At 39.7% G+C, this 13,579-nt stretch overlaps 1 protein-coding gene across 2 annotated transcripts in view; it reads left to right on the plus strand.

Moving 5' to 3' along the window:
- The window catches only part of raver2 (ribonucleoprotein, PTB-binding 2), a 92,251-nt gene extending 81,243 nt beyond the window's left edge, over positions 1–11,008 (plus strand). For both annotated transcript variants that reach the window (XM_060830380.1, XM_060830381.1), the window contains one exon: positions 9,792–11,008. In XM_060830380.1, the coding sequence (XP_060686363.1) occupies positions 9,792–9,938 (147 nt within the window). In that variant the 3' untranslated portion in view covers positions 9,939–11,008. The remainder of the gene's footprint in view (positions 1–9,791) is intronic.
- The last annotated feature ends 2,571 nt before the right edge of the window (positions 11,009–13,579 follow it).

Consider the following 13,579-nt stretch of genomic DNA (forward strand, 5'->3'; position numbering starts at 1 on the left):
TGACTTTTGACCCATTAGAAGGAACACTGATATTTACTTCATGAATGGCAAAATTGACTAAAACAAAAGTTATGCTGAAATTATATCACCTTGGTTGGATTGGACTTGTACATATTTAAAAAAGAGAGCAAGACATGGAAGACATTAAAAAAATAAAATTTATTTGAAAAGGTTCAGAAATTAGCTTATACCTATTTTAAGCTAGGTTTAATTTCCCTTGTAAAGGAAGACTGAGGAGTGACCAAATAGAGTCCTTTAAGATTGAGAGGTTTTGATGTGAGTGTTTCCAGGTGTGGGGGCAAGTAGAATTGAAGGCCAAGAACGATTTCTAGTCATAAAGCAACCTTTAAAAATAAAATGCCTCATGCTTTATAGATGTGTTCACAAATTTGGAATGAACACACTGGTGGAGAAACTCTATAGAGTTCTGACAAGTCCTATCTCACTAAATGCTAGCGGATTCTTTCTTCAGAGATGCTACTAGAGGTGCTGAGTTTCTCCAGTGTTTTCTGTTCTTATTTCAGATTTGCAGTTTCTGAAGTATTTGCTTTCTGAATTTAAATTTTAGCTTAGTCAGAGACTTGCAATTTAAGCAATTTCTTGAAGGGAAAAGAGGAGTAAAGTTTACGGCCAGAAATTCATAGCTTGACTCCTTGGAAGTTGAAAACATGACCTCTAATTAAAGCAATTAAAGTTTTGAGGCTAGAATTATAGGAACACAGCTTGTCATCTTGCAAAACTGGATGTCATTAGAAATGGAAGGGAGCAAATCATAATGGGATTTGAACAAGGGGTGATAGGTGAATAGAGCTTCAGGTGTGTAAGGAAGTCAGCAGCATAACTTTAGAAGACATTGGGTTTATGGAAGGTTGGTCAGGTTTAGCCAGTAAAGCATATGTTAGGATAGTTGCCTTCAGTCATAAAGGCAATTGCTGAGTGTATCTGGGAGAGGTAAGCTGAGGCGGGGTACAGTTTGGAAATAGAGGAGAAAGTAAGTGTTGATAGCATGGATATAAAGGATTAATGGCTTTGATGGATGGCACTACTGAGCAATGGGCAGAGCTCAGAAAGATATGTGAAGTGGCATAAAGTGTAGATAGTTTTATCAGTCTAAGATTGTGGCCAAGTAGTGGATGCACTGCCAGGGGTTCTGAAACTAAATCTTGATGTTGAAGAACTGGAGGAATTTTCATATTATCCAGCGCATTATGTTCTGCAGTTAGCCTGACCTCGGCATTGTGATACCATGATAAGTAAATGAGAAGTAGAGTTATGAATGTGCATGTGAAAGCGATGCCATTTGACATTGTCTCTGAGGGGAAAGTGTGTAAATTGACAAGAGAAGATAGGTCATGGATCTAAATCCTCATGAAACTCCTAAAGATGATGAGATATGATGGTAATTCTGGTTTGTTTGAATAGGTTGAAATGGGGTTATATAATAGATTGACCAGAATATTGGAATGGAGGGTTTGGGACACGCTTGTAAAGAATGATAAAGATAAGTTGAAGTAAGTAGGACTGATATACCATTTTCAGAATGTTTGCTGTTACTCCAACTAGACTGGTGAAAGATGTGTGAACTGGACAGATGTAAACTCTGACATTGAGAAAGATAGGAATGGAGCTCAGTGGCAGTGAAAAGGTTGAACCATTTCTAATGGAACTATACTTAATTAAGAAGCTAAAGATGCTTTTTCTTTTGAGTGTGTTTGTGCTTCTGAAGGAGAGAGGTCTGATGCACTGGAAAAAGCATCGGAAGCACAAAGAGGTATTGCTTTGAAAGGGGAGTATGAGGTGAGCTCAAACAGCAGGTGAAGGCCCACAAAGGTTGAAGATTAAAGTATAAAGAAGACTGGACACTCTGGTGATGAAACACACGAAGTACTAGGGCAGGTTCTGGGTGCAAGTGTACCCTGCATTGAGATAAGGTTCCTTTCAGTTAAGTTGGTTGTGCTGATTGCACTGAGCTGAAAATGTGTTGCTGGAAAAGCGCAGCAGGTCAGGCAGCATCCAAGGAGCAGGAGAATCAACGTTTCGGGCATGAGCCCTTCTTCCTGAAGAAGGAGTCATGCCCGAAACATTGATTCTCCTGCTCCTTGGATGCTGCCTGACCTGTGCTTTTTCAGCAACAAATTTTCAGCTCTGATCTCCAGCATCTGCAGTCCTCACTTTCTCCTCATTGTGCACTGAGACTTGTGACTTTCTCTCTTGAGATGGAAAATACTTGGAATAAGGATGTTGAAGAGGCAGTTGAATGTCAGCAGGCAAAGATACTATTATCAACAAAGGTCAACAGCATTGTTTGGATTTTACAATGAAGCTGTAAAGTAATTGAGGGAGAGCTGAGGTGGAAAATATTGACTGGAACATTGGAGTTGTGGTTTGGAATAGATGACAAGTGAAGTATTGCAAGAAGATGAATCTTATCATAATTGATTATTAAGTCGCTATCTTAGTAGAAATTATAAATATAAGCAACTATAAATGCATGATTAACTTGTTATAGTGCAACTTGGGGTTGAATTGTGTAAGTTTGATATGTGACATTAATCTGATATTTTTATTATCAAATTATAGAAGGTAATTTATAAATGTAAAGACACAATTTTTCTTTATTTTTGATTGTGGACTAAAATGGGGAACGAACTGGTTTAAAACCTAAGTATTATGGAAAGAATTACTGCACTTTTTAAAAGCAAATTAGCTGACATTCATTCTAAGTGGCATTTTTCGGCTGTTGTTTCAAACAGTGGGTTTGAAGATGCAGATGTGCTGGAGCCAGGACATGTGCACAAAAGGAGATTAAGTTGGTAGCAAGTAGTTAGCTGCTTGGATTGAAAGTTGGTTGGCTGATGGGAAACAAAGAGTAGTGATAAATGGCTCCATTTCGGAATGGCAGGCTGTGACCAGTGGGGTACCGCAGGGATCAGTGCTGGGACCGCAGCTTTTTCCAATATATGTTAATGATATAGAAGATGGTATTAGTAATAACATTAGCAAATTTGCTGATGATACTAAGCTGGGTGGCAGGGTGAAATGTGAGGAGATTACAGGGTGACCTGGACAGGTTAGGTGAGTGGTCAGATGCAGTTTAATGTGGATAAATGTATGGTTATTCACTTTGGTGGCAAGAACAGGAAGGCAGATTACTACCTAAATGGAATCAATTTAGGTAAAGGGGCAGTACAAAGAGATCTGGGTGTTCTTGTACACCAGTCAATGAAGGTAAGCATGCAGGTACAGCAGGTAGTGAAGAAGGCTAATAGCATGCTGGCCTTCATAACAAGAGGGATTGAATATATAAGCAAAGAGGTTCTTCTGCAGCTATACAGCGCCCTGGTGAGACCACACGTGGAGTACTGTATGCAGTTCTGGTCTCCAAATTTGAAGAAAGACATTCTGGCTATTGAGGGAGTGCAGCGTAGGTTCACGAGGTCAATTCCTGGAATGGTGGGACTACCTTACACTGAAAGATTGGAGAGACTGGGCTTGTATACCCTTGAGTTTAGAAGACTGAGAGGGGATCTGATTGAGCCATATAGGATTATGAAAGGATTGGACACTCTGGAGGCAAGAAGTATGTTTCCGCTGATGGGTGAGTGCCGAACCAGAGGACACAGCTTAAAAATACGGGGTAGACCATTTAGGACAGAGATGAGGAGAAACTTCTTCCCCCAGAGAGTGGTGGCTGTGTGGAATGCTCTGCCCCAGAAGGTAGTGGAGGCCCAGTCTCTGGATTCATTTAAGAAAGAGTTGGATAGAGCTCTCAAGGATAGTGAAATCAAGGTTTGTGGAGATAAGGCAAGAACAGGATACTGATTAAGGATGATCAGCCATGAGCATATTGAATGGTGGTGCAGGCTCGAAGGGCAGAATGGCCTACTCCTGCACCTATTGTCTATTACATTTTTTGGAATGGTGACAACTTGTCTATCAAAGGCCTCTGACTGCCAAAAACTCTAACTGACTCCCCTGTACCTGAACAGTTTGTGGGTATGAATGTTAGTTTGGTCAGAAGCCATCAGACCTCCAGCAATTAAGGTGCTATACTTCACTGTGCAGTTTTTTTCAAACAAAAAGCAAGCACGAAGGAAATATGGTATGCAATTCTGGTCTCCTTATCGGAAGGATGTCCTGAAAGTTGAAAGGGTTCAGAAAAGATTTACAAGGATGTTGCCAGCATTGGAGGATTTGAGCTATAGGGAGAGGTTGAATAAGCTGGGGCTGTTTTCCCTGGAGTGTCGGAGGCTGAGGTGGTGGCCTAATTGTGGTTTATAAAATTTTGAGGAGCATGCATAAGATAAATAGTCTCTTCCCTGGGGTGAGGAAATCCAGAACTAGAAGGCATAGGTTTAGGGTGAGAGGGGAAAGATAGACCCAAGGGACAACCTTTTCACGCAGAGGGTGGTATGTGTATGGAATGAGCTGCCAGAGGAAATGGTGGAGGCTACTACAATTGCAACATTTAAAAGCATCTGGGTGGATATGTGAATAGCAAGGGTTTGGATGAATATGGGGCAGGTGCTGGCAGGAGGGACTAGATAGGGTTGGGATATCTGGTCGGCATGGACGAGTAGGACCGAAGGGTCTTTCCATGCTGGACATCTCTGTGGCTCTATAATTTATTTCCCCGTAACAATTATTGAAAACTGTAGTTTTTAAATCAATATGTCAGTGACTTTAAGTGTGAACCAGTTGCTCCGTGTCTTCTAAAAGTCATTGAAAGTATTTGCAGAAGAAGGATAAAGGAACAACAAGCCCTTATCAGCCAAAAGGATCATTGCTGTCAACCCCATGATCAGGGACATCGTACTCTCTTCCCAGTCTTTCCCACCACATTAACGTCCTTTTAATTATTGTGTGTGTGTAGAGGGAGCTTTATAAGGGAGTTAAGGATTATCGAATAAAGTTATATCATAATTGTTCATAATTTATTATTTATCTGTGGCTAGAAGTATTTATTTTAAAATAGAAATTCTTATCTATGCTTTGTCAAATAGATATAGAAGACAGGTGTATGCAGAAGTTCGTATACTTTTATAAAAGTATGGGCGGTATGGTGGCTCAGTGGTTAGCACTGCTGCCTCAGCGCCAGGGACCTGGGTTCAATTCTAGCCTCGGGTGACTGTGTGGAGTTTGCACATTCTCCCCGTGTCTAGGTGGGTTTCCTCCGGGTACTGTGGTTTCCTTCCACACTCCAATGATGTGCAGGTTAGGTGAATTGACCATGCCCATAGTGTTAGGCGCATTAGTCAGGGGTAAATGTAGGGTTGGGGGATGGGTCCGGGTGGGTTGCTCTTAGGAGGGTCGGTGTGGACTTGTTGGGCTGAAGGCCTGTTTCCATACTGTAGGGAATCTAATCTAAAACCGTAACTTGTGTGATGACAATGGAAATAGCAGGACTTGGTTTCCAGTGATCAACTGCAGTATGACTAAACATATGTTAATAGACTAGACTAAACCCCCTCAATATATTTAGAAGATACTGTGGGCCCTAACTTTTCTTTCTTTAAAGGTAAGAAAAAGGTGTTGCATCCCAGATGCAATTTGATTGGACATACTACTGTGTTAAGCAAACGCACTATATTTTAATGGTAGTGTAAAAATAGACAAAAGAATTTTTTAAAAATGGGTTTATTGTAACTCTACAAATTGCATAGCAAAATAATGCTAATTAACTGTTCCCTTATAGTAATTATTCCATGAGCACACACTCAGCAAATAGCAAAATTCAGTAAAATAGATAGTCTCAAAGGCAGTTCTCCAATCCAGGAGGAAACACATCAAGAAAAAACAAAGAGAGAAAAGCCAACAGAGAGAGGGAAAGACACTTACTGGAGCTTCCAGATCCAGCTTCACCACTCCAATAGTAATTTCTACCGGAAAACTAAAAATCCTGGTTCTGTGGGAGCTTGACGCAACCATTCAGGTTGCTTCTATTGTTCCAACCTTAGGGAAAAAAAAACACAAGCTGGTTAGGTAAACTTTTAACCCACTTTTTAAAAACAAAAATCCCTCTGCCTCACAAACTGTTTTCTTTATGGACTTTAAAGCAGACCAATTAGCACTCTGCTATCAACCTTCCTTCACTTTAAAAAAAAACAGGACAAAATGAGCCTCTTAAAGCCATACTGTTGTCTCACATTATAAGAATATTTTAGCTGATCTTATTCTTGATGGTAAATTGAGTATGTAAACTTGAGCCAGTCACAGCATGAAAATGCTGCTGCTTTTCTAATATAATTGTTTTCCACTTAGAGAGGAGAGAAAAGCAATTGTTCATGCCTCCTGTTTTTGATTGCTTTCTTGTGACTCCTAATGGAAATTATAAAAAGTTTGTATAGATCATTTTGACTAAATTTGTGTAAATCCGGTGACTAAATGATCAATCAAGATGTTTCAGCTTGTAGCTGATAAATCAATGACAGTTCAGGCTAGCATTGGTCGCTCATGAAATTCAGAGTCTATTCAATGTCATTCCAATGTCTACTAAGGTGAAAAACTTGCCTGATACATGGGACCTCTTCGGTCCTGAATCTGAAGGCACCTCCTTGCTTGTGTAGTTCTTAACTGAAAAAAGGTTCATAGTTCTGACAAGCTAGCATCTGATGAGCCTACATTACACACACAAGGAGTTTCTGATGCTTGCCATTGGGAAATTATATCCGCCTTTAAAGTTCCAAGAACCTAATTGCAAACTTTCATTCAGCAGTAGGGAAACTGATTTTTGGCCTCTTGCCCAATTATGTTCCCCTGCCTGCCTTGTTTCCTGCTGCTTGTTGGAGATCGGTGATATAAATTCCATAGAATTGTCACTGCATTGCGGTAAACTGATAGAGCAAACTTTGAATTAGCACACTGGGGAGATAGGAGACAGTGGCATACCTATACTGATGTCACTGGACTCAAATCAGAGGCCCAGACTATGCACTGTAACGCAGATTCCAATTTCACCGTGGCAACTGGTAGGATTTAAGCTCAATAAATCTAGAATTGAAATCCAACCTCTGTTAGGGTGAAACTATAAGCTGTTTTTAAAGAAATACATGATTTATTGGTGAAGAAAATCTGTTATTCATATTTGGTTTAACCTACACTTGTCCCCAGTTCTGCAAAAATATAGTTATATGCTCCTCTGGAATGGGTTGTGTGTGTGTTGCTGGAAAAGCACAGCAGGTTAGGCAGAATCCGAGGAGCAGGAAAGTCAATGTTTCTGACATAAGCCCTTCATCAGGAATGAGGCTGGGAGCCTCGGGGGCTGGAGAGATAAATGGGAGGGGGCTGGGGCTAGGGCTAGGGAGAAGGTAGCTGGAGAGTGCAATAGGTGGATGGAGGTGGGGATAAAAGTGATAGGTTAGAGAGGAGGGTGGAATGCATCGGTGGGAAGGAAGATGAGGGAAGTGCTGAGCTGGAAGGTTGGAATTGGGATAAGATGGATGGAGGGGAAATGAGGAAACTGGACGCCGCCTTGCAGAGCGCTTTAGAAACATCTGAGACACCCGCACCAATCAACCCCACCACCCCGTGGCCAAACATTTCAACTCCACCTCCCACTCAGCTGAGGACATGCAGATCCTGGACCGCCTCCATTGCCACTCCTTCACCACCTGACGCCTGGAGGAAGAATGCCTTACCTTCTGCCTTGTGACCCTTCAACTCCAGGGCATCAATGTGGATTTCACCAGTTCCCTCATTTTCCCCTTCCCTCACCTTACCCTAGTTCCAACCTTTCAGCTCAGCACGTCCCTCATTACCTGCTCCACCTGTCAATCTTCCTTCCCACCTATCTGTTCCACCCTCCCCTCTGACCTATCACCTTTACCCCAACCTCCATCCATCTATTGCACTCTCAGCTACCTTGTCCCCAGCCCCACCCCCCTCCCATTTATCTCTCCAGCACTGAGGCTCCCAGCCTTTTCCTGATGAAGGGCTCCTGACGGAAATGTCTATTTTCCTGCTCGTCGGATGCTGCCTGACCTGCTGTGCTTTTCCAGCAACACACTCTCAACTCTGATCTCCAGTATCTGCAGACCTCACTAGTAAACCACTCCATTCCAGGACACTTAAGGATGGGCAGCAAGTGCTGACCTGGATTGCATGTACTACTTTTTGAACTGCTTACTACACCTCCATTCACAAGTTGGTTCTTCTCCCAATTTGTAACTGGTGAGCCTATCAGCAACAAGCCCAAGAGAGATCCAACTATTGTTTGAAGGAACAGCTCCTCACCATCCCCTTTCATTCCATTTATGGGGATGATGTTTCTCTGGTTACCCTGTGAGGAAATTTTCCTGAGTGACTTGGGGTCTTTTTGACAATTCTGTTCACAATGTCCATGTGTTTTAAACGTCAGTAGGAGTTCAAAGGCAACAGGTCAAAGATAGATTGAGGAGAAAATACACTGATCCTCAGAGAAACCAAAATAAATTGATTAAAATAGTGTGTGGATGAGATTAAAGAAGCAGCTGAAAGTTGATGTTATGGAATACCTGCAGAATGTAGAAGGGTGATGGTGGTCTTGCATCAGATGTCCAGTAGGAAAAACAGAAGATTTTGGGGTCTTTGCCTGCTTCTGTTGAAACTTTATCTCAAAGCTTCAAGAACACTGGCAACACTTGCATGCAATTGGGATTTAGTTATTCTGCAGTCAAGATGTTTGTCATCTGTTGAGATAGAAAAGGAAGACCAGAGAAAGAGAGAGCATATTCTTCCTTCAAAGCTATTCAGTATTTGACCTGAGTACCCTGATTAATACCTTGAAGGTAATCATGCAGTTAAAAGTGCAGCACTTTGTCATTTGTTTGCCAACCATTTGCTGCAGTGAAATGCTGTGGTGGAGCATTCCACATTTCAAGAAATAACAGATGCTTTTTCAGCTGAGGATTTCCCTTGTATGATGTGTAGCCTTTGATTCCAAGGCAAGTGAGATGATAGATGAGTCAGTTATTTTCCCAGATGACCACTCTTGGTGCCTTAATGTATTTGCTACTTATAGCACAATGGGGGCTGCACAAGTGTTGTTTGAGGTAGTCACTGTCATCAGTCCACTTTATTTTCTCTTGGACCAATCTAATGAGCAGTGGCAAAGAATATAGCACCGTAGTGTATTTACAGAAGAGACACGGATTGTGGATAACAATATTGTATGGTAACAACTTGTTAAGGCATAATACTAGGACCTAGTAGACATGCCTGCTCCCACCAAAAGCTAGATCAGAAATCCCTTATTTCCATCTACTTATCTACTGTGTGACAGAACAGTTGGAGTCGGTGTACATTAATGTGACTGCAGGATTGAGTGTTTCTTCTGCACTGATAGGGTCAGGGATGTCACTGGCTGCAGGACATCTTGAACTGGGAGGAACATTTCTGTCCAGAGTGGAGATCAACTGTACTGATGTTGAATTAATTCAGCAGAGACCAGAACACCCAACTAAAATTTTACTGTGTTGTATAGTTCATCTTGCTGGTGAAATGCAGTGTTATGCCATTGGAGAACACTCTAGTTTTTCATTGCAAGAATTTAGTGATTCTGATAGCAATCATGTTTTAAAAGAATTGGAAATTGCTGGAAATATTCAGTGCAGAATCTCTGGAGAAAGAAACAGTTTCCTTAACCACAGATGGTGGCCACAGCTGCTGAGTACTTCCAACAATTCCTTTGTTTTTTAACTTAAAATTACTGTAATGCTAGAAATCTTATGCTATTGTTTATTACAAACTAATTTCAAGGTACAAATGTTTTTTAAACATGATTTGAGAATAAACTCTTCCATATTTTCCTTAAGTCTCCAGTGACTGGTCAGAAACGTGCATCTTCCTACCTCCTGCCTTCCCCTGAAGTGAGTCCAGATGGAGGCTACGTTGGACAGCACTCGCAGGGCCTTGGTGGCCATTATGCTGATTCCTATTACAAAAAAAAGAGGATATTTTGATTTATTGCTGTTATTTTTGCTGCTGTTTTCTCTTGCTTAATGCTGGAACGTATGTTTAAATGTGAAGCTGCCCTTTGTTGATGCATTTTCTGTTTAGAAAATTTATTTTCTTTCAAAAAAAACAAAAAAGTTTTAATGGTTTCCTTAAGTTTTTATGTTGAAATAGGATTTTTAATCTGATTCCCCCTACTTCCCCCATCATCCCTCCCAGCATCGCATTACCATGCATTTTGGTTCATGCCTGCTAAAGGCATTCTTGACCTCCCATTGTTTTGAAGGCAGCTGCATAATCTGGTTTCAAATTTCTATTGTTATGGTGGAGTGGGACCAGTTTTAACTTCTTTCAATCAGTCTTCATGGAATGTGCAGGAAGAATTATAGAGCTTTTCTGCTTAATCACACTTCAGTGTTTCACATTAGAATGTATTAAGATTTTTGCGAGGGAGGGAAAAGGTCATGAGGAAAAAGGTTGAGTCCCCGCCCCCCCAAAATTATCTATCTTTTCAATCATTTCACTTCTGGTACACCTCTCTAGTTTAGTTATTGAATTGCACTTTTTACAGATTTGTTTGCATATGTGGAATGCATTGGATGTATATGGAAATTAGCTTTTTTACCATGGATGAACCACTTGTTCTCTGACTGCACTAACTGACATTTATTTGATGTAGTTGTCCTCATAGTTACACTATGCAGTATGGCCTGCTCCCACTGACCAAAGCAAAGATGTTAGGATTTTTTGTGTTGCATACATCATATATCACTTAACATTTAAAAATACTTTGTGTTCTTTTTTGGCTGCTTTGAAGGTCCTTCTTTTATTGATGGGATGGTTATACTATGAAATAAGTTTTAATGCTGATTCATGTATTTCTGTTTTTGATTTAATATGGTATGTGAATTACAATTTTTGGGGACTGTGGTAGTATAGTCCTAGTTTTCTTTTTATAAAAAAAAGTTTCTAACTTTTACCAGGGAAAAGCAGAAGTGCATTTCACTACACTTGAATCATAAACTGTGGTTTACTTTTCTGTTTTCTTTTTGAATAGTAAACAAAGTAAAAGTCTTAATCACTTTTCTGTTTTTCCTTGTCCTTTTTAGATATTTTTTCTTGATGAGTTTTGTGATTTTAGTAGCTTTTAGACTGAAAGCTGGTACTGGCTCAAGATACCCAAGGTATTATCTTTTATACAATAGTGCTGCAACATATATAGGGCAGTACTCGAGTCCATGAAGGTATCATGACTGAGCTTAGATTCAGTGGAGCTTTTGTGAAACACATATGGTTATATTCAAAGTGCTTTTTGTTACCCACTACCATTCTATTCCAGCTATGGACAGTTAAATCTAATTATACAAGTTAACAATGTGATTTTTAAAGATGTTTGAATTACTACGTTTTCACATCTAATGCCAGAAAAGTAGGGAGGAAATTAGGGAGTTGTGATTTAACACTTAACAATCTATGTATTGTTGAGGTTTTTCAAACTGCACTTCGGAGTTTGAGAAGACAGTTCTTTGCTTCGGGATTTAAGTAGGTAAACCTGAGAGATTAGCAGTACATTGAATGCTTTCTTGTATAAGGTTGAGTACAATCTGGAGGGTACTTTCAATTTCAATTGCAAACATACAAACTAAGGGCATGAGTAGGCCCTTCACTTTTCAATAAGATCGTGACTGACCTCATCTGCATTTCCACCTATCTCTGATAACCTTTCAACCTCTTTACAAGAACCTACAGGTCTTAAAAATATTCAAGGACTCGCTTCCACCACCTTTTCAAGGAGACAGTATTCTAAAGGCTTGGAAAATAGTTTAGCCTAATCTCTCTTTCAAATGGACAACTCATAATTTTAGTGTTTAGATTCCCCCATGAAAAGAAAAATCCTTTTCACTATTATCTGTCTAAGGATTTTTGACGATTCAATCAAGTTGCCTCTTAACCTTTATAAACTCCAGCAGATTCAAGCCTGTCCAACATTTCCTTGTAAGACGATTTGTCAATTCTAGTTATTAGTCTAGTCAGCTTTCTCTGAACTCCCCTGCCCTATGCATTTACGTCTTTCCTTAGTGACCATTACTGTACATCAGATACAGTGTGACCCAGTGTATAACTGAAGCATCTCATGTTATTCAATTTGCTTCTCAATACAATTAATCCCCTATCCATAAGTTCTCGGCTATCAAATTTGTCTACTCATGCCAAAAAGTAAGTAGCAACAAGGTTCAACACCCACAGGTATATCGTATAACTGATTTTTTAACCTATTTTAATGAGTTTTTAATTAAATTTTTAATGGGCTGTACACGTTTGAAATTCATCATTCAGGGGAGTTCTTGGAAATGCAGCTCTCTCAAATATGGAGGAAAGACTGTAATTCTAGTATCTTTCCTAATTGCATGTTGTATCTTCATGCTAAACGTTTGCAATTCCAGGTCAACCACACCTAGATGCCTCTGCTTTTTGGAGCTCTGAAATTTCTTACCATTTAGATAGTATTTTTTTTAATCCTCCTCAGAATGAAGATTCATATTTTCCCACATTATACTCCATTTGCTATATCTTTGCCCCCTTCCTTATCTTCTCAATATCTTTTTCTAATTTTCTTGTATCCCCTACCTGTCATCAGCAAATTTGTCAGCTATACCGTTTGTCCTTTCATCAAAGATGAACAGTCCACTGATCTGCTAGTGTCACCATTAAGTGCATCTTGCCAAGCTAAGAGAGACCCATTTACACCTATTGTGCATTCTCTTATCCATGCAAATATATTACCCTTGCACCATGAGTTTTTATTTGATAATGATGTAATTATTTGATTAGGCAGTGACAATGGCAGATGAATGGACTGTTCATGATTTAGTACTCCAATTTCACAGTTGCCGTGCACTAGTCTCTGCCATTTAATCAAGATAAAATAACACTAGACTGGAATCCCACCTTAAATTTGAAGAGAATGGTGAAAGAGTATCCTGGAAGAGTAATCTTGTGACAAGTGGCTAAATGTTCTCTAATAGATTGAATGATCAGTATTTGTGCATTGAATTAAGATCTCTACAAATTTTGTCGAGTACATGATTGTTGCTGGAGTTCTTGAGACATTTAAAATTTCATAATTGGATGTGTAACTTTGGTGGACACGTTGGCAGATAAATTGCTATCCAAGGTGAGTATTAGATCAGATAGTCTTAGTAAGACATAATGTTGAGACCTATATTTCAGCTGCTGACATGTTCTGACTTCTGGTGTTTGTGCTGATTTCAGGAATTTTGTTGGACTGTAACTTTTAATCCCAAAGGGAGAACAAGCTGGGAGTGATGCAGCTAAGCTTCACAGGAAGTGGTGTAAGATATCTATCCTAATTTGTCTAGCATCCTTCAAAAGGGTATCAAAACTTTCAAAAAGTCTTTCTGGTCACAGTTTGAGCAATACTTGTGGATTAAGGAAAGTGGATACTGTATAACTCTGTCCCACCTTTATAAATTTTTTTGTAGGCTTTTTAAAAAACTGTCATCCTCAGTTCTGTGTTCACTATTTGTGGCTTATTTAAATACACTGTAATAACAATTAACAACCCAAATAAAATCCAGGCCATTAGTAAATTGCTTCGATTACAATTTGCACTTTCAATCTCAATATT

The sequence above is a fragment of the Hemiscyllium ocellatum genome, chromosome 9 (genome assembly GCF_020745735.1).
Source record: "Hemiscyllium ocellatum isolate sHemOce1 chromosome 9, sHemOce1.pat.X.cur, whole genome shotgun sequence".
NCBI classification, from domain to species: domain Eukaryota; kingdom Metazoa; phylum Chordata; class Chondrichthyes; order Orectolobiformes; family Hemiscylliidae; genus Hemiscyllium; species Hemiscyllium ocellatum.